The sequence below is a fragment of the Cajanus cajan genome, chromosome 9 (assembly GCF_000230855.2).
Source record: "Cajanus cajan strain Asha chromosome 9, NIPB_CcT2T_4, whole genome shotgun sequence".
NCBI lineage: Eukaryota > Viridiplantae > Streptophyta > Magnoliopsida > Fabales > Fabaceae > Cajanus > Cajanus cajan.
The window spans coordinates 5,124,635-5,151,404 of NC_138525.1; the positions used below are offsets into that span (position 1 = coordinate 5,124,635).

Here is a 26,770-nt window from a genome sequence, read left to right on the forward strand (position 1 = left end):
AATTTCATGTATCTCACTAAGATCATAGTTTAGGCATCTACTCATCCACAATCTGTATCTGTATTTGAAAAAGAATTACTTCTCACTAAATTTAGATAAGTGAGTGATAGTTAAAATGAACCTTCAAGAACTAGAGGGAGCACAATTCATGGAGGTCTACTACTTGCGAGAGTTGGCATATTCCCAAGTGTGATATTTTTTTATTATAAAAAAAATTATAATAACAACAAAAAGAATTTAATTTAAAAATTTTGTGCATGTTATTCTACTTACGTACTATGCCGATCCAAATGTAATATGACATGTCTTTCATCCATTTGCTTAAATTGCTTTTAAGAAGTATGGAAAATTTCCCCACCGGAAGAATGCTCGTATTTAACCTCAGCTTCTTTCTTCTCTCCCATGCTCTCGCTAGGTAACATTTCAACGCATACGAACTTGAAACGAAAAATTATTATTTTTATTCAATAATATTTACATTTTATATGTTATGAATAAAAACAGTTATCTATCTATTGTTTTGCTCCAGACTCATAAAAAATCAAAGGCCATTTTGTTATAAATTAAGCATTTTAAAAAAGTTAAATAGGATTCTATAAACATAAAATATGTAAATTAATTTTAATGTATAAAAAATAATTTATTCTACCTCTTATTCTCGTTTCTTAGAACTTATAACTTATTATGAATAGTTTATGGACTCAGAAGTCATGTATGTAATACAGAGATGGATGTACATGTAACATAGCGGAGGGACTTGCTCTCATTACTATTTGACACATAAATATATTTTTTATTTAAAAAAATAATATATTTTAAAAAATAAAATTTATATTCTAATAAAATAGATATATATGTTTATATTATTATATGTATAAAATATAAACTTCATCGAGATGTTCATTTATTTTATATTTATAAAACATCCGAAAGAAATTAATTTTTATATGTGATAAAAAAATATATTTTAATAACGAAACAATTTTTTAAAAAGTTTAATTACAATATATATATATATATATTAATATATTAAAAAATTAATTTTTGATAAAATAAAATTTACAGGATACATGTTTACCTTTTGTACTTTTTATTACGTTGATTAAAAAAATTTAAAATAGTAAGATTGTATATGTTGATTAAAAATATAAAAATAGAAAATTCAAAAGATTTATGTTTTATTTAAATTTTTTATTATAAGATATATTTTAAAATAAATTATCGTCTAAAAATTTATATTAGATATTAAAAACATGTTTATATCATAAATAAATTAAACTTGATCTATAAAATTTAACATATTTATTTTAATATTTTTATTAGTGTTACATTATTATAAAGTAAGTATTTAAGATTTTAGTTCTAACCAAATATTTTTAAAATATTCATAATAGATAAATAAGTCATACTTAACATATATATTTTTAAAAGAAAGTTAAGTTTAAACCTACTAAATTATAATATAATCTAGTTTGACCTAGTTAATTTTCATCTTTAATTATAATCATAAGTATAAAAACTTGTAAAAAATAATTATGATATATATATATATAGGTTAAAACCCTTATTTGGTCCCTTATAATATTTTTTTGTTTCAATTTAGTCCCACTTTAATTTTTGGTTTCAATTTGGTCCCCAATAATTTAAATTATTGCAATTTGAGACTTCCGTCCAAATAATTTAAACGAAGTTAACTGTTGGCCACGTGGATGTCAGGTGGATGCCACGTAGATGCATAGGTGGATGCCAAATTTCATGCATACACTTGGAACCAGAACGGCCCGTTCTGATTGCATATGTTATGCGTTAATTTTGAAACTGGAACAGGTCGTTCCAAATGCAAATTTAACACACCATTAGTGCAACAGAACGGGCCGTTCTGAAACCATAACGGCCCGTTCTAGGTACAAAATTAACACACCAGGAGTGCAACAAGAACGGACCGTTCTGAAACCAGAACGGGTCATTCTGGTTCCAGGTATATTCAAGAAATTTGACATCCACCTACGCATCTACGTGACATCCACCTGGAATCTACGTGGCCAATAGTTAACTCCATTTAAATCATTTGGATAGAAGTTCCAAATTACAATAATTTAAATTATTGAGGACCAAATTGAAACCAAAAATTAAAATAGGACTAAATTGAAACAAAAAAATATTATAAGGGACCAAATAAGAATTTTAACCTATATATATATATTTATACTTTTAAAATATATATGTAAAATTTTTAATATTACAAATATATAAATAAATATTATTTGCATTATCTAAAGTTCTTAGATTGGTCACCATTGACATCCACTAACAATGATTTTCTCATACAAAAATGGTGTTTGGTTCTAGAAAATGGTAAAATTGAGTTATATAAGCAGAGGCGCTGGCTGGAGTATAGCCACGCAGATGGCATTCTCTGTCTTCAAACTTGTTCTCTCGTCATTCCTTCTCTGCATTTTCTTTCAGGAACCTACCAATGCTCTTAGAAAGGCAAGTAATTAATCTTTGCATTTATTTTAGAATTTTAGTTCTTCAATTACGGTTTTGTCACCATCTCTTCAAGTTCCAACTTTGAGAATTTCCAAATTAATTTATATTTTGTTGATGTATGATAACACATTTCACGAATTGCTTGCTTTGGATTCTCTGTTTCCAGACCTACGTTGTGTACATGGGAGCACATTCCCACGGTCCTGATCCTTCGCCTACTGATCTTGAAACAGCCACAAACTCACATTATGATTTACTGGCTTCTGTCTTAGAAAGGTAAAGCAACTATGAAATTAATTGTGTTCAAATATTTTCCATGTTTGGATATAAACAAAGTTCAACATTATTAAACAAGAGGATGAATACAATATATCATGCTCTTCTTCAAAAAATATATCACTATAGAAACATATACAAAACAAACCCATCACTCGCTAGAGACGTGTTACTAATTAATTAAAGTTTGTTCAACAGTCATGAGAAGGCCAAGGAAGCAATTATGTACTCGTACAATAAACACATCAATGGCTTTGCGGCCCTACTTGAAGAGGAAGAAGCATCGGAGATTGCAAGTGAGCAAACATTATTATTTATTTATTAATTGCCATGGCCATGGCATGTTTGTATTGTTATACAAGTTGATAATATCATGTTTGTATTGTTACAGAAAACCCAAATGTAGTTTCTGTTTTCTTGAGCAAAGAGCACAAATTGTTCACTACGAGGTCATGGGATTTTCTTGGACTGGAAAAAAATGGAAGAATTCCTGCAAACTCCACTTGGAGGAAAGCAAGATTTGGAGAAAATGTAATCATCGCTAATATCGACACAGGTATTCTTTATGCTTAGTTATAATTTATCAAGTTTTTTAGCTCTAAATATATAATTGAAGTTTGATTGCTAACCAATACGACACGGGTGCAAATAGAGGGATTGTCCTTGCTGAATTATTGTAGTACTTTACTTCTTTTCCCAAGACTAGTCTATCATGACTTCCTATTGAGAGAATATATATACTTTTTAAATAAAATATTTAAAATTATAAGCGAAATTTGTTAAATGAAATACATCCTACGTAATTTAATAATTGATCAGCAAATTGTAAATTTAAGAAATATATTAAAAATATAATATTATTATTTTTCTTCAACATAAAAAAATATGAACGTCTTTTTTCAGTTTATATATGTTTCAGCTGCATCATTTTGTCTCTTATTTGCTGGCACTTTCACATCTTTTTGACTAGTGGGTATACTTTTGACTTATATATATATATATATATATATATATATATATTGGATTTATAATAATATAAGTATAACTTTTACAAAGTATTACATCGCTTAATAACTTTATATTAAATGTGAATTTTGTAAATCTAACCGTTATATTAAAAATTCATATTACTTTATATGTTTATATTAAATTTTGTTAAAATTAAACAACAACTTGAAAGTATAGTCAATGTATTTATATTTTAGTATATTTTAAGATGTATATATTACATTAATTTTATTTTATAAGAATGAAGTATCAAATCATCTTGGATTAATATAAAATTTTGTATATATGATTTAAGAGTAAATAATTTTTAATCTAACAATTAGATTTACAAAATTCACATCTAATATAAAGTTATCGAGCAGTGTAATACTTGATAAAAATTACACCGATATTATTATAATCCTCCTTATATATACTAGAGGGATAGATGCCTCTAATAGTTATTCACTAATAAAATATTAGAAATTTTTGTTTAATTATTTAAAGAAAATTTATTTTTTAATATCTGAAAGTATAATAGTACATTAAAAAATAGAGACCAAAAAGCGATTATATCTCCTATATTCCTATAAATACACGTATTTATTTCTTATAATTATATATAAAATTATTTTTAATCTTTATCTATATCTATGTATAAAAATGATTTCATGTGAATCATTGGAATCAGCCTAATAGTAAAAGTTAAAGTAAAATGTATCAGATTTTAAATTTAAAATTTGATGTCATTATTATAATTTTGATAGATTAAAAAAAGACCATTTCATGTTTTTGTATATACAATTATTAGACTATTTTACTCTTAAAAATTATAACAACTTCTAACTTTGTATGTTTTAAAAATATAGAAAGACACATGGTACCACTTTTACACTAGTAATTATAAAAATCTTAAAAATAGTTTTCTCTATTGCTTTTAATTTCTTATAAATATTTTTATGATTATAAAGATTAAAAATAAATTTATTAGAGAAATTCTACCATACCCCTATATATTTAAAGGGTTTTGGAACTTTTTAAAAATAAAAAACACGTGAACAATTGATTTACAATTGATTAATTTTTAACATGTTTATTTTTTTCATTTTAATATATATCTTCCTGAAATTCTTAATATATATATATATATATATATATATATATATATATATATATATATACGAAATGTTTCGATTTAATAAGGATATTTTTTTATATATATTATGAGCCATGATAAATTGATATTTTTTACACTTGAGAAGTAAATTGAATAAAAAATTCACAAAATCTTCTAATAAATAAAATCTTATTGTGTTTTTTTAAAATTATTTTAATTTTTACAAAATAATTTGAAGCACTTGGGTGAATATTGACGAGAAAAAATAATAAGTTAATTACTTAAATCATTTGTTTGTTAATTATGATAGAAAAAAATAACAGTAAAAAATATCATTTTTATTAATATTAAAAAATATTGTACTAAAACATTTATATTTACAAAATTATTGTAATAACTTCAAATTTATTAATATTTATAAAAATAAATAAATGCATATATTAGTCAAAGAGCATAACCACTAATGAAAAAGAAGTTAAAAAACATATTTTTTTTATGAAACTAATATGGAATAACTTCTACAAATTCCATAAACATAAACCCCAAGCGTGTGGTTCAGCGGTAGGGGTTGATCCACGCTTAAGCAAGGTCAGGAGTTCGAATCCTGCTTGTGTATGCAGCCGCGTTAAATCTTGGGACGAACCAAAAAAAATAAAATTCCATAAACATATTTTAGCTTTTAAGAAGTTTTATTCATATTTCTTCTTCTAAAAATGCTTTTAAAAATTGAGGTAGAAGCTACTAAATTAAACTCATGTATCAAAAAATTAATTCAAATTAACTTAAAATAACTTAAAATTATTAAAATGTGTTTGGAGTGAAATAAAAAACGTGTCACTCCATATCCAACAAAAGTAATCAATGGAGAGTGATTGATGTGATGAATCCAAACTTGCTTTAAACTGAATATACATTCTGTATTTTGCACTCCAATCATTAAACTAGTTGGTTCTTGAACAGGCGTATGGCCCGAGCACCCGAGTTTCAGCGGCAAAGGATATGGGCCGATCCCTGCAAAGTGGCGCGGGAAAGGTGTCTGTGAGATCGACGGTTTCAATGGCACAAACAAATATTTCTGTAACAGGTAACTTTGGTAACTTATCTCAACCCATTTCTAACTTGCTCAAGGAGAGGGGATTGATTTGTGGGTTAAAAAAATACCCAGAAAGCTGATAGGAGCAAGAACGTTTAGCAAAAGCTACGAGGCGGAAGTGGAGAAGGTTGAGCGAAACGCACGTGACTTGGTAGGGCATGGTACCCACACGCTGTCAACCGCAGGTGGTAATTTTGCTCCTGGAGCAAACGTGTTCGGCAACGGCAAAGGCACTGCCAAGGGAGGGTCCCCGAGAGCTCGCGTTGTAGCCTACAAAGCATGCTGGCACAAATTGGACGTTGGAGGCTGCCAAGAGGCTGACTTATTAGCAGCATTTGATTACGCCATACATGATGGCGTTGATATCATCTCTGCTTCTGTGGGTTGGTCCACTCCCTATGCTGAAGCTCTCTTAACTGATGCCATTTCCATTGGCTCATTCCATGCAGTTGCCAAAAACATTCTCGTTGTTTCCTCTGCTGGGAATAACGGCCCAGCACCTAAAACTGTCACCAATGTCGCACCCTGGTCCTTCACCGTGGCAGCTAGCACAATGGACAGGGATTTTCTCAGCAACATTTCTCTTGGCAACGGACAATACATTAAGGTATCATATCACAACATCATATATATCCATATTATTATATTATACACTTATGTCCATCATCTTAATTGGATTGGATCGTGCGTACGTCATTAATCAGGGTGCCAGTCTTAATCGAGGCCTACCATCATCTTCGCGAAAGTTCTATCCCATGATTGATTCAGTCGACGCTAAACTTCCTAATGTGTCCATTAATGACGCGTACGTAAGCGCAATTTTTTAGTTTTATTTCCCAATAACTATATATTTATATGTGCGTTGGTGCATGCATGCAGTCTTGTTTGCAAAGCGGGAACACTTGATCCGAGCAAAGTAAGGGGAAGGATACTAGTGTGCCTCCGAAGGGATAAAATACAATCAGTTAGTGAGGGACAAGTGGGTGCCCTAGCGGGCGCAGTGGCTGTTTTTGTGAAAAATGATAAGCAAAGTGGAAATACACTTCTCGCCGAGCCTCATATTTTACCTGCTGCAAGTATCAGTGGAACGGAGCGTGAAGATCAAGGAGGTTCCAACCCCTTCGCTGAAATCAAAGGAAAAAAGAGCGCGTAAATATTCTTCATAACCTATATACTTGTACCAACTCAAACACTTGATTTATAAATAGATTCATTGTTGCAGGGAGCTTTTAGCTTACATTACTGCTGCAAGAACATATGTAGGAGTAAAGCCAGCTCCCATCATAGCTGGATTCTCTTCCAGGGGTCCCAGTGTCGTGCAACCGTTGATACTAAAGGTCGATTAATTTTGTTACACAAACTAATGGATTGTTGTGCAAAGTCCTTGTTTATACTCTAACACCAACGTTAACAACATCAAGTTGCATGCACCAGATATAATTTTTCATTCTCATGTTAATATTTTCAGCCAGACGTAACTGCTCCTGGTGTGAACATAATTGCTGCTTTTACGCAAGCCGCGGGTCCGTCTAACCTTGCATCGGATCAACGTCGGGTTCTTTTCAATGTGCGACAGGGAACTTCTATGTCTTGCCCTCATGTCGCTGGCATTGCGGGTCTTCTCAAAGCTTATCATCCTAATTGGAGTCCAGCTGCTATCAGATCTGCTATTATGACTACAGGTACCTACATATACTGTTATGCATGCATCTGCTGTATATCATGAGTCATGACACATTGAAATGATGCATTGGTTTGGTGGCTTATTAACAACTATAGATGCTCTTAATTTATTATTCCAGCTACAACACTAGATAACACGAATCAACCAATTAAGGACGCATTTGATGAGGTGGCAACTCCATTCGAATACGGCGCTGGACACGTTCAGCCTAACCATATTATTCACCCTGGACTCGTTTATAATTTAAGCACAACCGATTACTTGAACTTCTTATGTGCTTCTGGTTACAACCAAGCTTTACTCAAGTTGTTTGGAAGTTTGAAATTCTCTTACACTTGTCCAAAGCATTATAGAATTGAAGATTTCAACTATCCTTCAATTTCGGTGCATCATCCTGGGTCAAAGTCTGTGAATGTTACTCGTACAGTTACAAACGTTGGGCCTCCAAGCACATATGTTGTGAAGGTTCACGGGCCCAAGGGGATTAAGGTTATTGTTCAACCAAGTTCGTTGACTTTTAAGAAAACCGGAGAAAAGAAGAAGTTTCAGGTTATTCTGCAGCCAATTGGTGTGCCCCGTCACGAGTTTCCTTTATTTGGGAATTTGTCTTGGACAGATGGCAATCACAGAGTAACCAGCCCAATCGTGGTGCTGTAACCTTAGAAATTACTCTCGGGCATTGTCATTTGAGTGTGTTTGAGTTTGCTATTTTAGGCTGTAATATAAGCGTGTTTTCTGCTCCTGTTGTATTCAAATATGGTATTGGAGCTATGTTTCTAATAACCACACTCGATCGTCATCATGTATGTATGGAACCTGTATCTTTCAAAGTCCCATAAATGGTTGAGACCCATCTCTAAATAATATTAAATAATTTTAGCCTCTAACCTATATATCATTTTTCCTTATCTCATGTTATGCATTCTTCTTCAATTTACTTTCTTTAAATTAACATCTATGCAACTGAATTCCGGTCGCCAACCAAACCAGCTTTTATGTAATCTTTGCAACCTTTCTCGCACAGTTATTTCCCAGTACGTATTTGCAAAAGAGTAAAAAAAAAAAACTTTTGAAAAACCCAGCGTGATATCCTTTTATGCATATTCTAAGATCAATAAAATACAAACACAAAAAGCATAGGGTTCAGGTGATCAAACATTAATTATTATTAAAATGTGATACAAACTTAAATTATTATAAAAAATAAATAAATAGGTATATGCTAGTAATTACTAGATAATACAAATTCTAGAATTATATAACAATTAAATATAGGTAGAAAACTCTAAAATAAATATATCTAAAATCTTTTATATAAAATATGAATGGTAGTGTTGATTTATAGACCATGTACTTAATATTTGTAATAAAGCAATTAGTAACTCATTTTTATTCAAATTTATTCTAACTATTCTTCTAAATTAGTTTTTCTTTAACTAAGTTTATCAATATAAATTTCTCTCTCCATTCTTTCTATATATATGATGAAATTTTTACTATTTGATAATTCATAAAACTAACATTTCTGTCAAACATATTGCTTGGAAAAAGAAAAAATATGAGAGTCATACACAGGCATGTTAGAGCATGAAAATAAAGAGAGCTAATTATGGTCGTCACTCGTCATCATACAAGTACTTATAACAAAAATGATACATAATTTATCAAATCAATTTTCTCACAGTATTTTAGTACGAGAGTTTCTTTTGGCATGTCATCCTTATTCATTGTTATGCTAAAACACTATTTTAGTGCGAGTTTCTTTTTGTAACATTTGTTTTTGGTAATATAATTTTATAATATTACGAGGCTAGAAATAAGAACGTCATCTTGTGAGATGTGACTTGCATCAACTTGGCCATTCCTTCTATCTTTTATGGTCTCATTTTTCTCTTTTAAAGTGATAAAAAAGAGTGAAAGTAAAGGGGAACCTGTTGAATATTATTTTTTTTATAAAAATTATCCAAAAAGTATTTGTTCCAATTTATTTACACAACTAGCATTCTTTACTGTTCACTCTCAGAATCCATAAAACTAGATTTAAAACGGGTCGTTCTAAATGATAAAAATAATACATAACGAATGGATTAGAACGGGTCATTCTCGTTAAGAACGGGCCATTCCATATTTAAAATTAACACATGACCAATGGAACCAGAACGGGCCATTCTGAATCTGGAACGGGTCGTTCTGGCCACTTCTAATGTCTATAAATAGCAAACTCAGACATTATTTTTTGGTTCGATTTTCATTTATCAAATACCAAAACTCAGACATTGTTTTTTGGTTCCTATTGTCACACCCCTGGTCATACTAGGAAAACATGTCCAAATATTGGTCATGGATTTAGTTCCCGCCACCATTGATTTTTATTGTTGTAATGAGTTTTAATAAATTTATTTAGTTATATTTATAATGTTAATATTCAATAAATTTAATTACTTGATATTAGTCTCTGAGACTACGTTGTGTTTGTGTTGAAAGGGTAGATTGAATTTGCTGCAATGCTAAGTTTAAAGCTAAATTTAAAGGAGACACCTTTGAAGTATGAAGCTATAGTGTCTTAAACTTGAAAACACGAGATGATAATAATGAGACCTTGTGCATTAAAAGTAAAAATGCATAACATTAAAATTCATATTACATTGCTAAAGATACATAGTGCATTAAAAGTAAAAAATGATAACATTAAGATAAAGTAAATTATATAAGTTTTTTAATCTCCATATATAATGGTGTCCAGTTCCACAACGAGGGCGACGTCTGTTACGGCTTGAATTACGCCGTGGAAGTAGTTACAAACGAATGCCTTCTGCCAATTATGTTTCTTATGGGGTCATGTTGTGTGGAGGATTTAATACATGCTGATGAGTCTCTTCATACGATTGCATGGAAGTTGCATCAGTTTCAAATATTATGGAAGTCATTCTTTGTTGATGGGTCATTGGATCTTGTAGTAGTCGTGACACAAATAGGAAATAGATGGAATTGACCATGTACCATTTCATGTATTCTCGTGTGTGAAATAATGGGTCTTGCATTGGATGATCCATCAATGTGTGCTCACGTCTATTGTTCCATATGTCGATCCATTGAGCATGTCTTGTAACCCAATTTTCATCTTGTCTTCCCCTCATGTCAATATTTGTGCAAGTTATCCAAATTATTGGGTGGAGAAGAGACATCCTGGAAGAGACGAAATTGCAATTTCACTCTATCATATTGGTGCTATTCAACAATTGAAAAACAAATAATGGGGGTACATGATGTTCATAGTTGAGGTATTTGATAAGTGAAAATCGAACTTAAAAACAATGGCTGAGTTTGCTATTTATAGAGATCAGAAATGATCAGAACGGCCCGTTTCAAATTCAGAACGGCTCGGATCCATTCATCATGTGTTATTTTTATCATCTGAAACGGCCCGTTCTGATAACAGAACGATCTGTTCTGAATCTAGTTTTATGAATTCTGAGCGTGAACAGTAAAAACTGCTAGTTATGTAAATAAATTGGAACAGATATTTTTTGAGTAAATTTTTTTTAAAAAAAATAATATTTTAGTAAAAAATTCGTGTTAGGACGGGTCACCTCTGGAGAAAAAAGAACATCATCGTGGGAATTCCATTCCCTTGTGTATTCCTTTTTTATTATTATTTTTTATTTATCGTTTATAAAGTGAATAAAAATTTAAAGTGATAAAATAAAGAGTGAAAGTGAAGGTTACATCAATATTATCTATTTAAACACTTTACACGTCGGGATCAAAGACTTCCTCGATAAAAAAAGTCTTTTTACATTAACGAATGAATTGAAAGCAAAAATCACTAAAAAAAATTGAAAGCAAACTCGGGATCAAAGTTTTTACATGGGTCCGCCACTTTAGTGAAACATGTCACTGATATCATCCCTTGACCATATCTTCCAATTCTAGCTAAAGGCATCAATAAATCATGTCGGGTTACGAGTCATGTTTACATATATGTTTTCCAGCCATTAGCCTAGGTGGAAAGGCCAAACATCACACGAGTCTGTTAAGCATCTGAAATATAAGCCTACTAATCGTGGAGTGTTGACTTCAATATTCATGCCTCACCTTCTTACATCCGATGAGAATATGCTTAAATATTATTAATAGGATAAATTATTTTTGATAGAAATATTTTCTTTATATTTTGAATATTTAATTTTAATTTATTTTAATTATTTTAAGATCTATTTCCTTATTTTTAAAGTAGGATAATATTAAAATTTGATTTTTTTTTTATCACAATTTCTCTCATTTTTCTCTATAGATAATGTTCATTTAATAAAAATATTTTTTTATAAAATATAAATACAAAATAACTCATCACAATCATTAGTACTTTTCCTAAGAATTTCTTGTCAGAGTATTCTATTTGTTACTACAGCTTTCACATTTTAGAATTTGGCTAAGAATGCTTAAACAGACAGATATTAAACATATCGGAATGTTATTAGTGTCACTTTCTTGAAAACGAGCTTCTCGTTGCAGCCAAGGTTAAAATTTAAGAAATGATATACTATAACAATTTTGGCTGTGACATAATCATGGCATCCACGAGTTACATTTACCTAAAAAATTTCCACAATAAAATATTGCAATGAAATTATAATCTTGAGCATGACCACAGTTTAAATCCTTGGTTGGGGAGCATACAAGCCAGTCCATCAACATACTTAGTCATTTGACTTGAAGTTCATTTGCGTGAGCGTATGCAGTATGCATATTATTACTATTGATTTTATTTATGGGCCATGTTAATATAACCAAGTTTATTTCAAAAGAAGTTTTACATTATTTGGTCCATCTAAAGTTTAAACATTTATATACTAAATGTTTTTAACATTTCTAAAGAGACAAATAATAAATGCTGGATCGGTGCCCATGAGAATGAATTTTGTGAATACGTTGTAATTCAAATCTACCTATTTCAGGTTATAATATATGTATGTGTGGATTCACACCGCTCTTATATTATACAAAATTGATTTATACCAGTTTTAACCCTTTGCATTTATTTTTTGTTCTATGAGAACCTAAAATAAGAAGAAGAAAAAAAAGTGAGAGACATCCACACACACATATATATATATATATATATATATATATATATATATATATATATATATATATATATATTATTTGGATAATAAATAAAGAATGCTAAAGAATCTTGAAAAAAAAATGTATAAAATTATATATGTATAAATATTACATAATATTTAAACTACTAATGAAATACAAAGTAATGTGAACAAAGTTTAGAATTAAAGATTTAGGATTTCAACATTTATAAATGGACCTTCAATCGCAACTAGATCTAAAAAAAAAATATGAGCTTTGCCTATATATATATATATATATAAAGTATTCTCTGTTATAAAAACTAAAAGCATTAAACCCCTTTAAAGTCACACTTTATTTATTTGATTGACCTAATAGATAAGGTCTCTCAATCTTGGAAAAACATGTCAGAAAACTTTCCAATATTTTCCAGGTCTTACAAAATAGAAAAAACATGCAAAACACGCAAAAAAAAAAAAAAAAAAAAGCTAACACCACGCACCAAAAGAAAAAAAGAAAGAAAAAAAAAACTTACAACACACCAGAAAACAAGATTTAATTATTTACAAGTTGACCGAGTGTGATCATGGGGAGTGGATCCACTGAAGATAATTGTGGCATCACAAAAGCGTTATGCACTTGTTCCATGCTTGGACGAAAACGAGGACTTTCACTTAAGCAAGCAAATGTTATTTTTGCAATGACGATCACCTCCTCAACAATTGGCTTCATTGGCTGAGGAAGTCGCTGGTCCAACACATCCTTTAACAGCAAATTAGACACCGGTAATGTTCCAGAGGATGAAAATAATGAAGAAATGAGATCTCCTGGATGCTTTCCCATGATTATTTCCAAACAAAGCACTCCAAAGCTAAACACATCACATTTCTCATTCACTTCCATAGTATAAGCAAGCTCTGTAATAGATCACAATATGAAAGTCACATTATACAACATTAAGTACAAGAGCTTATTACTGAAACAAGTTTATGATTAATTTCTTAAGATCAAAAAGGGTCTAACCTGGTGCAGAATACCCATAGGTTCCAGCAAATGCGGTTAAATTGTGTGAATCAGGATTTAGAATTTTAGCTGTTTCGAAGTCAGAGATGTGGGCTTCATAATCCAAATCTATAAGTATATTCTTGCTTGATATGTCACGATGAACAATAGGAGGAAAGCAACCATGATGCATATGATACAAAGCATTTGCCACACCTTTAACAACCTTCACCCTCCTGTCCCAATCAAACATTGTTGCACGTGTATCATTGTTTAGTACTTTATCCACACTACCCCCCTCTAGGAACTCGTAAACCAAAAAGGTGAAACGTGGATGTAAACAATATCCAAGTGACTTCACAATGTTACGATGCTTGATTTCTGCCAAGGCTTTAACCTCAGTTGTAAAAGCTTTTAAATCGACTCTTTCCTCGTTGGGTACCTCATGAAGCTTTTTCACCGCAACAGTTTGTCCTGTGGGTAATTTTGCCTTATAAACAGATGCAGACCCTCCTTCTCCAATGAGATATTTGTCATCAAATCCGTTTGTGGCTTCAATGATATTTTCATACACTAATTTTCCATCATAACTCCATATGGCAAAATGATCCTCCACTTTTTCTTCTTTAGCCTCCTCCTTTTTGGCAGTTGTTCTTCTCCGATAGCAAATACATGACAAAACTCCAACCACAAACACTACTATAAATAGAGCACCCAAAGTAAAGACTAAAGTCAACATGGTGACTTTTATTTTTGTTTTTCCACGAGGGCTTAACTTTGGGCAAGGCAGCAAACCGGAGGCATTTCCACACAAGCCTTTATTATTTTTCAAAGCATCAAAGGGAGCCTTAAGAAAAGCTGGATTGTTAGGAATTGAACCCTCTAATTGGTTGTTGGATATGTTAACATTTGTCAAGCTAGCCATATCCTTAAAACTGGATGGAATGGCTCCAGAGAGATTGTTGTGGGAGAGGTTTAGTGTTTCCAATCTTTCCATACTTGCAAGTGCTACTGGTATTTCTCCATTTAACAAATTCCAACTAAGATCAAGAACTTCAAGAGATGGCAATTGGATAAACGAAGGAATTATTTCTGTGAAATTATTCTTGCTCAAGTTCAAGTTAAGTAAATTGAGCAATTCTCCCACCTGTTTTGGAATTGGGCCACCAAAATTATTTGCTGCAAGCTCCAAATTTTGAAGGCGGGACAAAGCACCTATTTGTGTAGGAATGTTGCCATAAAGTTCATTGTCACTTATTGATAGCTTAGACAATGAGGTCAAGTTCCCAAGTTCTTTTGGAATTTTTCCTGTTAGATGATTTGAAGACAAATCAAGTTCTGCTAACTTGGTTGCATGGCCAAGTTCTGGGGGTATACCACCAGATAAATTGTTGTTGGACATCATAAGGTATGTGAGATTGGGACACTTTCCCCAATTTGGTGAAATGTGGCCATAGAAATTATTGCTACTCAAATAAACATGGACCAATTGCGGATATACACCAAAATCATCTGATATATTTCCGGTCAATTGGTTTTCATCTAGTCTGAGTCTGTAAAGACGGGAGCAATTTTTTAGGCTTTTAGGAACTGGACCCGTGAAATAATTATGGTCAGCACAAAATTTGGTGAGTAATCCACCAAGGCAAATTTGTTGCGGCAAAGGCCCAGTGAAATTATTGTTAGCTAGTTGTAAATTCTGAAAACTTGTAATGTTATTCATTGCTGGTGGTAATCTGCCATGAAGTTTGTTATTATACAGTAAAAATTTGCCAAGGTTTGTCAAATTTCCAAAGGTGGAAGGAACAACTCCGGAAAAATTGTTCATAGAAAGGTCTAAGATCGTTAGGTCGACCAAGTTTCCGATAGAGGAAGGAATTGATCCAGAAATCAAGTTCTCGGCCACAATCACTTGGTTCAGCTTTGTCAAGTTTCCAATATTGGAAGGAACTGTTCCTGATATTTTATTAGAATCGATTTCAAAAATCGTCAAATTGACCAAGCAGTCTCCTATGTAAGGTGGAATATGGCCAGAAAGACTATTGTTTGTGAGCCCAAGGTGTTCTAAATTTGTCAGGTTTCTAATGGAAGGGATTGTACCAAAGAAAGAGTTATATGCCACATCAATTTCCACGAGGTTGGCCAACATTTCAATTGTTGGAGGAATGGTACCAGAAAGTTGATTTTCATCAAGCAATAGACGATTCAAGTTGCCCAATTCTCCGATCTCCTTGGGGATTGAACCACTAAAATGATTATCAGTCATTACCAATCGAGAAAGTGAGGACAAGTTAGCAATTTGTGGAGGGATAGTTCCACTAAAACTGTTGCTACTAATATCAAGACTAAGCAACTTGGGAAAAGATGAGAAGTTGAGACAGTGAAGAGTACCTTTTAGTCCAAAGTTTGTAACATTAATATCGGTGACAGAGTTGGAATTGTCACAAACAATTCCTTTCCATGACTTGCAAGGACTTACATGAGTGGTCCATGAAGAAAGAGAGGCTTGGCTTTGGTTGTCAAGGCTCACTCTCCACTCAAATAGAGCACTTGCTTCCCTATTTTGGTTTGCAGCATGGAGGCTTAAGAATGAAGAGAGAATTACAAGAATCAATGAAAGCTTAGTTAACACCATGTTTACTTGGTGATTTTGGTACAATTTTGGATGCGTTCCTCCCTATAAATAATAATAAAATCCTTAGGTTTAATGTGAAAGTATATTGACCATAAGACGCACTTAAGGTCAATATTTTTCCAAATGTACCACTCATACTTAAACTGTGTTCAATGATTTTATGTTTACTTACTTTTTAAAAAGACGAGGTCAATTTTTTGAAATTTTAAAAATAGAAATCGAGAAAAGTTAAAACATATATATTTATATATTTTAAGAGCCTAATTGTTATTCTCTAAGAGTAAACAAATTTTTATCCTATCAATTAATTAGAAATCATTTTATGTATGATTTTTAAAATATTTATTACAAAAATAATTTTATTGCATATAACAATATATGATTGAATGATAATCTAAATCATTTATATAATCGGTATATTATAATTAAATTCTATTTAAAATTTTAATAAAAACAATATCTTGTATTATAAGTTAGATTGACATTAATTATATTTTTGTTATTAATCTTAAATTTTTTAATAAATAAAAATGATTATATAAAAATCAACATTAAAAAAATTAATTTTATCCAACTCAAATAAAATTGTCTCTCATCAAAAGTATACACAATCTTTACCAATAAAAGAAAGTAAAAATAATACTTCTTTTTTAAATTGTGAGACTCTTGCATGTTTTCTCTTACCATAAAATTTTCAAATGAATAATATTATCAAAATTTTGCAACAAATTTCACGTAAAGAGAAAAAAAGAGAAAAGAAAATTGTGTTATAAAACAAATAATATGTTAAAAACTGTAACACTATTAGTTTTTATAATTATTTAGTTATTTTATTAATGAAATGATTGTATGATTAATTATTTTATTATTTTAAAAATTGTAAGAATTATTGAATTATTATGAGTTAGTTGTTTTGAGTTGTGATGATAGTTGACCAAGTTTAAGAGAAGGTATATAAAGTTTTCTTAAAATTTAAATTTCATAAGTTCATTTTCTTAAAAAATTTAGAGAGAGATTAGAGATAGGAGCTATAGAGCTAAAAGAGATTTTTTCTTCCTTTTAACTTCATGGATTGCTTCTATCTTTTGTAGAAGTGTAGATTGTATAGCTACGTGGAGATTCAAAACTTGGAGAGTTAAAAATCAGTGTGGGAGTTGTCTTAGGGAATACCTCAAAGGATTCTTCCTTTTTTTTACCTCTGTTCTTGGTGAATCGTGATAAGGAAAGCTTGTAGTTTAATTGGTTTTGTGTTATTCATGTTGATTATTGTATGAATTTATCAAGTTGTGGCTCTATTGATTTAAAAGGAGAAGTGAAATCCTTAAGTTTTGGGTTTTTGGTGTTGTGAAGTTTGTTAGAGAGAAATGATGAGTTTGGGGGATCCTTTTGTTGTTGCATGATGCTTAAGTCTATGAAATTTAATTACATATAATGTATATTGGTTGGAATATGTATTGCATGATGAACTAAAGTTGAAATTGTAGGTTTTGAGAAAAAATTGCAATTCTGTAAAAATTGTTATAGCATCGGACATGATGCAAGCCAAAGATTATCTGTCTCATTAACACAAAGCTCGAGATAGGTAACATCGGGTGTGAATTAAAGGAGAGCTCTTTGACTTGATCATATTGGGCATGGGTTAAGAGGCGTTGGGCATAATTGCCTTAAGAGCTCTCTAACTTGGTAATGTCAAACTCAATATAAGTGGCATTGGGTGTGATCAAGTCAATTTTACCTAAACAATGACAGACACAAGTTTTGTAGCGTCGAACATGAATAAGGCAAAGTCTCTTTGTAACGACCCACCATGGTCTCTATACTTAGTGGAATCGCACTACTACTAGTGAACTAAGATAAATACTAAGCTGGATAACTCATACATACATGTACAAATAAAAATAAAATAACTAAATTTCTGGTTATAAAATATAACTCCATATATGTACAGTCATCTTAAAAATAATATTCCATAGTACCGGTCAAGCACAGACAAAATCGTTACCCAAAATGATAACTCTAACACGAGGATCAAAACTCCCCATCACGCAGCGGATACCTCAACTCCAAGCTAGCCCTGACCTGCTCCCATACCAAGTATGATCATCGCAGTTCCACCACATGGAAACAGAAGAGTAAGCTAGAGTTCACAAAACAATCATACAAGTACAGAATAAAATCTATACTACACATCATCCAAATATCAATCATATTCATAGAGTCACACCATACACTCTATCCAATATTACTCATGCATAAAATACAATCCACCAATCATGAAGTCACACACCACACTTCATCATATTAGAATCATGCAATAAATACATCTCATGACAGATATCAATGCATATCAATCATCTAATGCGTCGTCAAGCATACATCTAGGAGATCTCCATAACAATAGAGCTGTATAAGTGACATTCCATCCTACCAAAACCATCCTAACCGTTTTCACGCCCAATGCGCCCGCTCGGTCACAGCTAAACAAGATATAATCCTCTCTCGGGTTTACTCGGATGATGTCACTTACACACTTGGAAGTCCAGATCCACCGTCAGGTATAACACAGCTGGGTACGGGCTTACCACGACCTTGGCATGCATAACCAAGTCAATTGTGGAGTTCGCCCACCGACTATCCGCAAGGATCCACGCACCTTCCCGAGTAGTTGGTTAAGGGAGTAACCCTCGACCTCATACCCCGCTCCAACACTAGCTAAGGACTTAGAGGAGACTCACCCAACCCAGTGGCTTATCTGAGCACCACTCTCCCAAATCCAGTGGCCTCCCTGAGCACCACTCTCATATATCAGTGGCCTATCCAAGCACCACTCTCAAGAGACTCTATGTGAGCTCTTTCAGTTCGAAAATATTTTTCCTCTCCTCAAGTCCTAGGCTAGACTCATGCCATAAGGCATCACATGCAATCATGCATCATACATCATACATGGTCTGCCCACCATCATTATCAACAATCATACACATGTCATAAGACATCACATGCAATAATGCATCATACATCATAAATGATCTACCCATCATTATGATCAATAAACATACCCATATGAACATATACACGTGTCATATCATATTCAACCATTCATACGTATCGTCATAAAGCATACATATGAATCATACCTCACCATAAATCACATATCATACATACATGATCTAAAACTTCAACTTTAAACATGCATAAGCATCAATTCATTCATAAACATATTCACGCCTGTGTTAGGATTTTAAATAGGCAAGCGCACCCAAGTCTCTGTAGTATGAATAAAAGGTTGTCGAACCTCAGGGACTTGTGAGATAACTTAGATTTCTATTATATTAATTGATGCTTATAAATTTAAAACTGGAATAGTTACACATATTCAAATTTGATAAAGATGATTTTCCAACTTCAAGAAACCACAGAGTAATTTGATTTAAAGAAAAACAGATATAAGAAATAGTCGGGATTTGATTTCATCAATCTCCCTCCTATGTATTCCTATTGATTCTTTCTAAAGATTCCATTACTCATTGTCATTGAGTTCACTAAATTCATTCAAACCCAATTCCTTGGCATAAGAAATTCTAAGATATTTAACTCAATGAATGATTCCTCACTTCATTCAGTTAAACATCCCGCATTAAGAATCAGAACTTGATACAACTATTAATTTCAAGACCATTCCTGGCTCTCAAAACTAATAGGTGATTCGTTCCAAGTCTGGATTCAGAAACGTTTTCCAACCAAATCCGAAACCCGAGATCAGAGATAAGTGATCAGATTATCAAAGCATTAAGAACAGGACAGAATCACTAACATAAAGTAATGGATGATATATATATATATGAATCAAAGAGAATACATAGGAGTTTGATGATTACATCTATCCCAACCCTAGAGATTAGCTCTCCATATTACAAGAAATCACCAAATTACAAGTTGAGAGATAGAAGAAGAAGATCCTTTGAAGATTCGCGTTCCCACGAGCTCCAGAGTACTCTGTTTTTCTCCTCTCTCTGTTTTCTTTCTCCTTCCGTACAGCCCTCTTTTCACTTCTCTCTCTTTCTTTCCTTATATATGAAAACAGAGTAAGCAAGAGAGAGATGAATCCGCTCAGCGCCTTGAAACGACTGAGCGGATTGGGAGTTCTTCACCATGAAGAAACCTCAATGGCTGAGCGCCTTAGATCCGCTGAGCGCTTTAGAGGCAGAGAGCACCCCTTGTTCCTGGATGAAATCCGCTGAGCGGATTGGAGGCAGAGAGCATTCCTTCTCCTCCAGGGGCCAATCCGCTGGGCGCTTCAGAATGGCTGAGCCATTCTTCTCCAGGTTTCAAAACCTACAAAATAAGCACCAATTTGGATCAAAGGCTTCCTATTCTCTATACTAACATTAATCAAAAGCACCTCTTTGATTCTAAGCATATATAGATCAAAATAATATCAATATGTACACAAAATGTGCTAGATAAGTGTCTCAAGTGAGTATTAAATCAAACTAATTAGACACTTATCAGCCTGGCGTAGCCTGAGCTCGCCCAGCCTAATCCCAACATGAGAGTCCTAAGACTCATCCACGCCCAGAACGTTCAACTCACGCTCGGTGTCCTTGAAATAGAGACTCCTAAGAGTATCCGCACCTGACACAACCAAAACACGTCTGGCCCAACATCCAACCTCGAGAGCCCTAAGCTCTTCCACGCCTGGCGCGCTCAACCTACGCCTAGCCTAAAACCCAGTCAGAGAGTTCAAAACTCTCATTCAAACTAACAAATTCAGCCACATGCAAACACAAAACACAATGCATAGGCTCCGTACGACTCAAATAAAACTTAAGTCTCACATGCATCCAACCTATGCATCAAAATCATCAAAATCCTCCTTTTTATCCAAACCCCAAAAATGAGATTTTCTTCAATTCATCTATGGATTCTCAACATTCATGCACCTATTGAGTTTATAAACTCACATGCAACCTAAATAACAAACATTCTAGCTTCCCTCATCTGAAAATTGGCTCAGAATAGCCAACAACTGTGACGAAATAGAATTCCCTTCCAAAGCTCAACCTGAAACTTCGATCCTCCCAAAGTAAGCTTTCTAATCTGAATTTCAAAGAAAATAAACGAGAAAATAAATTAAAAATATGAATAAAAATAAATTAAAAAGCACCATCAAAATTGAAGTGTTTAGTTTAAGATGAATAAAGAAAATTAATATTATTAAATTATTTAGTTTGGATAAGAGATATAAAAAAAATTATAATATATAATTTATATTACTAATTTATTTTCACTAGAAATATTTCCCAAGAAATACTTCAATCAATTAATAAAACGCATAATCAATTGAGAACAATATATAAGGATTTTGTGAGAAATTTAAACGATTACAAGTGTTGAAAAATCCAAACTAATAAAAAATATTGACATTTAATCAATGATTGTGGCCAGGGTGAAAGAGTTGATTAATGTTTTATGTGGATGATAAATAATTTTGAGGAGAAATAAGTAGAGCATAAAGAAATATAAAAAGAAAAGAAAATGAATCAATGATTAAGCTTTTTAATTTAAGAGAAATATTAAAGAAATTAGAGAAAAAAGTATATATATGTATTATGTATTTAAAAGTTATCTCTAATAAAGTATTTATACAATTAAAACTAAAAAGGTAAATATGATATTTTATTGTGTTCTCCATGTTTTACATTTTTTCTTCAAAATCTCTTCATCCATGAGATAAATTTTTTTGAGTCTCATGGTTACTTTTTTTTCCTTTCCCTTTTTTCTCTTCTTTTTTAATGACTTGTTTTGATCTCTACATATAACAGTCCAACTAATAGTTGTGGAGATATAAAAAAAATTACCTAAGATTTTACGTCATATATAATTCTATATCAATATATAATCAACTATAATCATATAACATCATTTATACAAATGAATCATCAAACTTAAATAGTTAGACAACTTAAAACATCAAGTTTTATTTCAACAAATCACGTCTGACGTCATCTTTCCCATGCTTGACATTATTGAGGAAAGGAGTATCAGGGTCGCCTACGCTTGATGTCAATCCACTTGCATCCAATGTGGATGAGACAAAGAGCCTTTGACTAAATTATGCATGTTGTAGATAAACATATGCTCGACCATATTCAAGTAAAGAGTCTCTACTTGACTCTCGCCCGACGCCACTAAACTTATGCCTAATGTTGTTTAGGCAGAAAGTTTATGTCTTGATCATACCTAACGTCACTCATCTTGGGTCCTTACATCACCAAGTCAAAGAGTTGTTTGAGACAAACAACTACATGTAGACAGAGGCAAACTCATATTTAAAAGAGTCATGAAGAATGGCATGCTCAGTTGTTTAATGAGTACTTCTCCAACAATCTAGTATACATAAAAGAATAATTTTGACAATGATTTCAAATGTGAAGGGTTATGCTCCTTCACATTGTACAAGAATTGGACAATCATGATGAGTATTTTCAAATGAGAGTTAATGCAACTAGAAGAACAGGTGTGTCTCTATTCCAAAACGCACTTATGTTATTCGTATATTAGCATATGGATCATCACCTGCTAATAGTGTTGATGATGATATGCGAATTGGGAAAAACACCGTAATGGAATGCTTGAGTGGAATACTTAAGAAGACCTAATAATAATGACATTCAACGTCTACTTCAAATGGGAGAGAAATGTGGTTATCCAAGTATATATGTTTGGTAGTATAGATTGCATGCATTGAGAATGGAAAAATTGTTTAACGGCATGGAAATGTCAATATTGTCATGGTGATAATGGAAAACCATCAATCATACTTGAAGTAATGGCATCACAAAACTTATGGATATGACATGCATTTTTGGGGGTTACGGGTTCAAACATTAATCACATCAACGTGTTCAATGAATATCTTGTGTTTGATGAGTTTTTGAAAGGACAAGCCCTAAGGGTGCAATATATGGTAAACAAAATCCAGTTTGACATGGGGTACTATTTAAAAATTAGTATTTATCTAAAATGGGCTATTCTGGTTAAGATTATCCAATACTATAGGTAGATAAAAAAAAATTGTTTGTTTAACATCAAGAAAGAATAAGAAAAGATGGGGAGTGTGCAATTGGAGTGCTTCAATCTCGATTTATTTTCTATTTAGCAAATTTCACTTTATAATCATTAATATAATTTGTTAGATGTTGAATCTATAATTAAGCCTACCCGTATCGATATTGGCGATGATTGCATTTTCTCCGAATCTTGCTTTTCGCCAAGTGGAGTTTGCAGGAATTCTTCCATTTTTTCCCAATCCAAGAAAATCCCATGACCTCGTAGTGAAAAATTTGTGCTCTTTGCTCAAGCAAACAAAAACTACATTTGGGTTTTCTGTACCAACACAAACATATAGTTCATGCTGTTACCAATTAATTTAAGTGCGCTCAAGATGAGTAGTAGAAAGGCATGAACATGATACGAATCTTTGCTTACGTGCAATCTCTGATGCTTCTTCCTCTTCAAGCATGGCAGCAAAGCCATTGATGTGCTTATTGTAGGAGTTCATAATTGCATTGATGATTATATTGCACGAATATCCACTTTCAATAGTGGACCATATTGGGTTTATACAATTTGTAGCAGTAACTCAACCATTATTTCAACTTCCTTCAAGAAATACAATGAAGAAAGAGATACTCGATATCTATGTAGATGAAAAATAAGTTGTCATAAAGCTGATAGATAGAAATGAAAGAAGAGTGGCAATTACATCATATATGTGGACTGCAAGAACCCAAAAAAAAAAGGGTATATGGCTATCACAACTCACTATGTTGATGAAAATTGGACCTTACAGAGTATCATTTTGAGGTACAAAGTTTCTTTAATTTATAGCTTTTTTTACTAATTGGTTTTGCATTTTTTTATCTTTTTATATGACAATATGATTATATATATAGGTTTATTTATGTTCCTGCACCTCACACAGTTGATTGACTTTGCAATGTATTGATTGATTGTTTGTTGGATTGGAATATTGATACAAAATTATCCACTATTACTTTGGACAATTGTAGCACAAATGATAGCATGGTTGAAAAAATTAAGGATAAGTTGTAGTTAGATAGACTAATTCATAATGGATCTTTGCTTCATATGCGTTGCTCTGCACATATCCTCAATTTGATTGTGAAAGAAGGGTCGGGAGTTGTAAGGCGTGGAAAAAATTCGGGAAAGTGTAGCATATTGGACAACAACACCTAAGAGGGTAGAAAAATTTGAAGAAACAACTAAACAATTGCGAATTCCTTTCAACAAAAAATTAACTTTAGATTGTCCAACAAGATGGAATTCCACTTTTAAGATGCTTGATATTGCTTTGTGTTATAAGGATGTGTTTTTTCGATTAAAGCAGCGTGAATCTCAATACACTTGTTTGCCAATTGAATCATAATAGGAGTTTGCAAAAGATGTTTGTGGGAGATTGAGAATGTTTAATGATATCACAAAAATTTTCTGGATCCAAATATCCAACTACCAACATTTTTTTCCCAAAGATTTGTGAGATCAAACTTACAATAGATGAATGGGTAAAGTCTCCTAATCAAATCATTCATAATATGGCAGAACAAATGTTAAAGAAATTTGAAAGTTATTGGAGTGTCATTCATGATATCATGGGAGTAGCTTATGTTTTAGATCCAATGTACAAAATGGATTTGCTTGAATATTATTTTGATAAATTGTATGACATTGATTGTGATTTGGAAATTAGTAGAATTCGTCAATTATGTTATGATTTGGTTTCTGAATATCAAGCAAAGAAGAATGATGGGTCTTCTTCTGGGTTTCATCATTTGAGGAGGGAAATGTTGGTGATAATGGCATGAGTGATTTTGTAAAGTTCATGGAAAAAAAGAAAAAAGCTAGAACTTCATTTATGAAAACAGAGTTGGATTATTACTTGGAGGAAGATAATTTACCTATTACATCGGATTTTGATATCTTATCATGGTGGAAAACAAATGGGTTGAAGTATCCAATACTTCAAGGAATTGCAAGGGATGTTTTAGCCATTCCAATCACTATTGTAGCTTCTGAATCTGCTTTTAGTGCCGACGGTCAAATATTAAGTCCTAATCGTAGTTGACTTAATCATACTACCATAGAAGCTTTAATGTGTACTAAAAGTTGGTTATGGAACTCAGACTATCTTGGTAAATTAATAAAAAAATAAAATAGCATTAATGGTCAATTAGTAATTTTGTATCAATTCTAATTAATATTCTATATTTGATGTTTGTAGGTGCTAAAGCCACTAAAGAAAAAAATATTTTAATGAGTGAAAGTGAATCTGATGATGGAGGTATATTATATTTTAATATTACAAATTTTCAATTTGATTTATCATATCTAAAGTTTATCTTTTTTGTATGCAGGTGGATTGCATGTAAGTGGAATTACTGAACATGTGCAAAATTAATAATGTTGTAAGTGGATTTCAATTTCATTAGTCCAATCTAATTTTTCAATTCTAATTTTTAAAATTTTCATTCATAACTCAATTCTAATTTTTTATAAATTGTCTTATGATAGGTGGATTGAAGCTTAATGACATTACTCAACATTTTTCACTTGCAAGATGAATTCTAATTTTTATTTGAGAAATTTCAATTTATTTTATTATTTCAACTCAACATTGTGGTTGTTTATTTGTGACATTACTCAACATTTGTGATTGTTTAATTTGTAAGATTTTAATTATGTGTGGTTATTTATTATAATGTGAAATATTTGTGGTTGTTTAATTATTAAGAAATCTCTTGATTAAAATATGAGATAGACAAACAACTCAATTATCATTATAATATAACATAAATATAAGTTAAAAATATTATTTTTTTGTAAAAAAAATTAATTCTTTTACTGTAGGACGGGGATGGGACAAAAATCACATATTCGACGGGTATGGAGACGGGGACGGGTATGGGTTTGAGTCGCGGGGACGGGGACAAATATCATGAAACCCGTACCTGTCTTGCCCATTTGCTATGCCTACTCTGCTAGTCCTTAAATAACTCTGCTTTACGGATTATTTATGTCTTTTTTTGGTAAAAAAGAAATAAATGAGAAATAAGTAGGAGAGAGTAAAAAATAAAATAACTAAAATAAGATTGATTATTTTATTAAAAAGAAATAAAAGAATAAAAAATTAAAAGGTAATGAATTGTTATTTATTTATTTTTTTCTTTCCTCTTTTAAATATACCTTACTTCTCGTATATTTCTCATTTATTTAATATTTATTTTTATTCAATTAAATAATTAAATTTTTATTTTATTTTATTTTTATTTTTATTTTTCTTTACTCTATTTTTTACTTTGAATTGTACGAATTATAAAT

The 26,770-nt window shown here is 31.7% G+C and overlaps 2 protein-coding genes across 3 annotated transcripts; one reads left to right on the forward strand and one right to left on the reverse strand.

The window, feature by feature from the left end:
- Nucleotides 1-2,307: 2,307 nt before the first annotated feature.
- On the forward strand, nt 2,308-8,534 carry LOC109788326 (subtilisin-like protease Glyma18g48580). The gene is made up of 11 exons (XM_020347019.3): nt 2,308-2,490; nt 2,657-2,766; nt 2,965-3,062; nt 3,158-3,322; nt 5,831-5,954; nt 6,036-6,570; nt 6,668-6,768; nt 6,843-7,112; nt 7,186-7,300; nt 7,432-7,645; nt 7,766-8,534. The coding sequence occupies exons 1-11, from the start codon at nt 2,353-2,355 to the stop codon at nt 8,302-8,304; spliced, it is 2,409 nt and encodes an 802-aa protein (XP_020202608.1). The 5' UTR covers nt 2,308-2,352; the 3' UTR covers nt 8,305-8,534.
- Nucleotides 8,535-13,066: 4,532 nt separating this feature from the next.
- On the reverse strand, nt 13,067-16,411 carry LOC109788320 (uncharacterized). 2 transcript variants are annotated; one of them, XM_020347014.3, is made up of 3 exons: nt 16,129-16,265; nt 13,759-15,983; nt 13,067-13,652 (listed from the first exon to the last, which is right to left on the reverse strand). In XM_020347014.3, exons 2-3 carry the CDS (start codon nt 15,884-15,886, stop codon nt 13,291-13,293), a joined length of 2,490 nt encoding a protein of 829 aa, XP_020202603.2. In that variant the 5' UTR covers nt 15,887-15,983; nt 16,129-16,265; the 3' UTR covers nt 13,067-13,290. The 2 variants fall into 2 exon arrangements, with proteins under 2 accessions (XP_020202603.2, XP_029125066.2); XM_029269233.2 differs by having other exon boundaries at nt 13,759-16,411.
- Nucleotides 16,412-26,770: the final 10,359 nt, after the last annotated feature.

Bases quoted from the DNA above. Each gene is read 5' to 3' on its own strand.
- LOC109788326 (XM_020347019.3), top strand. From the start codon at position 2,353: ATGGTAAAATTGAGTTATATAAGCAGAGGCGCTGGCTGGAGTATAGCC. The intron at 7,113-7,185 runs GTAAATATTCTT...TCATTGTTGCAG, and splicing joins ATCAAAGGAAAAAAGAGCGC to GGAGCTTTTAGCTTACATTA. The intron at 7,646-7,765 runs GTACCTACATAT...TTATTATTCCAG, and splicing joins ATCTGCTATTATGACTACAG to CTACAACACTAGATAACACG.
- LOC109788320 (XM_029269233.2), bottom strand. From the start codon at position 16,372: ATGGTGTTAACTAAGCTTTCATTGATTCTTGTAATTCTCTCTTCATTC. The intron at 13,653-13,758 runs GTTAGACCCTTT...GATCTATTACAG, and splicing joins CTATGGGTATTCTGCACCAG to AGCTTGCTTATACTATGGAA.